The sequence below is a fragment of the Silene latifolia genome, chromosome 4, assembly GCF_048544455.1.
Source record: "Silene latifolia isolate original U9 population chromosome 4, ASM4854445v1, whole genome shotgun sequence".
NCBI lineage: Eukaryota > Viridiplantae > Streptophyta > Magnoliopsida > Caryophyllales > Caryophyllaceae > Silene > Silene latifolia.
This window is the reverse complement of record NC_133529.1, coordinates 43,211,726-43,213,685: the sequence shown is the minus strand read 5'-3', so window position 1 is coordinate 43,213,685 and position 1,960 is coordinate 43,211,726. Positions and strand designations below refer to the sequence as shown.

Below are 1,960 nucleotides of genomic sequence, written 5' to 3'. Positions count from 1 at the left end.
CATCACACCCAATTAAGGGTTTAGGTGGAAGTCTTAACTCAACCTTACCATTGAATAACCTCTTGTTTCGCCGCCATGAATGTTTAATATCTAGAAATCTGCGGCCACCCATGTAACACATTTTCTGTTATGTTTTAAATAACATGAATCAGTTTCATGATTACAACTAGGGCACGCAAACTTACCCTTTTTTTTCCATCCCGACAACATTGAATATCCGGGAAAATCACTTATTGTCCAAGCCAATGCAGCATGCAATGAAAATGTTTCGTCCTTAGATTTATCATACGTTTGAACCCCTACAGTCCAAAGATCCTTTATATCCTCAACCAGGGGTTGCAGGTATACGCGATGTTATTACCGGGACCCTCAGGTCCTGGAATGAGTAATAATAACATAAAATACTCTGGTTTCATAAACATCCATGGTGGAAAATTATAATTGATTAACACAACATGCCATGTACTGTGAGCAACACTCATTGTCCTAAATGGATTAAATCCGTCGGAAGCTAAACCTAACCTCACATTTCTAGGTTCACTAGGAAATGAGGGTATAGAGAATCAAACTTTTGCCAAGCTAGCCCATCCGCGGGGTGTCGTAAATACCCATCTTTTGGATGTTCATCGGCATGCCAAGTCATAAATTCTGCAGTTTTTGAACACATATATAGTCGTTGTAATCTAGGTTTTAGTGGAAAATACCACAAAACATTTGCTGGAATTTTTCGAGTCTTTTTTTGAGATTGATTTTCTTCACACGGTTTCCACTTAGAGGTATGACATTCAAGACACTCATCAGGTTGCTCATTCTCTTTCCAAAATAGCATACAATCATTAGGACATGCATATATTTTAATATAGTGAAGTCCTAAGTCCTTAACAATGTTTCTGGATTCAGTATAGTTAAGAGGAATCTTCGCCTCTGGAACCATTTCCTTCAAAAGTTCTAGAAGATCATTAAATGCGACATTGCTAATTTCATGAAGGGTCTTAAACAAAAGCAATCGTATCAAGAAAGAGAGTTTAGAAAATCTTTTACAGCCAGGGTATAACTCTTGTTTGCCATCCTCGACCAACTTATAAAACTTTCTAGCTTCATCATTTAGACCATCTTCTACCCCAGTAGATCCCTCAAACCCATTTCTAAATGTGTCATTTAACAATTCATTAGTATTGTCCATAAAACTTACCCCTTCATATAGTTTTTCAATGAAAGGTTGAGTTTGCAATGGTTCCTCACCGTGGAAGATCCACTCATCATAATTTTCAACAAAACCGAGTGCTTTTAGATGATCAAAGACCTCATCTCTCTGTAACCAGTAGCGATTTTTGCATCGCTTACATGGACATCTAATCTGACCTCCTACAACAACCTTAGAAAATGATGCGTTTAGAAACTCAATGACCCCATTTTTCATACTCGGGCAATCGCCTAGGTAAATGCATCCAACTTCTATCTGTCCTCATCACTTTATGGCTGGAATAATATTTGAAACGGGAATAAATTATTTATAAATAATAATAAACTCAAGTAAAAACTACTCCTTTATGTGTATCTCAATTAAAAATACTCCTTTATGATCAATTAGTTTTTGACAGGATTAAAATTCATTTGCATCAACCATTATACAAGTCATAATCACAACCTTATGATCAATTAGTCGAATTCAATTATTTGTTTCAATCAAGCTCATACTACAAGCACTTCATTCATTCTGTTTACAGTGAACAGAGATAATTTTTACAGAATTAAAACTCATTTGCATCAACCATTATACAAGTCATAATCACAAAATTACAAATTATACAATCAATAGAAGACCGTCTTACAATGTAGCACCATCTTATACAATCAATTTCACAAAAGAAGACAATTGCACACAATTATTCATCCAATGAACTTTGAAATCAAATATCAACTCATATAATTCAACAATTTATAAGAAACAATTAGGCTT

General features: G+C 35.0%; 1 protein-coding gene across 1 annotated transcript; it reads right to left on the bottom strand.

Annotated features, from left to right (window-relative positions):
* Positions 1-523: 523 nt before the first annotated feature.
* On the bottom strand, positions 524-1,420 carry LOC141651448 (uncharacterized). Its single transcript, XM_074459162.1, has one exon. The coding sequence runs from the start codon at positions 1,418-1,420 to the stop codon at positions 524-526; it is 897 nt and encodes a 298-aa protein (XP_074315263.1).
* Between the last annotated feature and the right edge of the window lie 540 nt (positions 1,421-1,960).

Excerpts from the sequence above, each read along its gene's own strand:
- LOC141651448 (XM_074459162.1), bottom strand. The coding sequence starts at position 1,420 with ATGAAAAATGGGGTCATTGAGTTTCTAAACGCATCATTTTCTAAGGTT.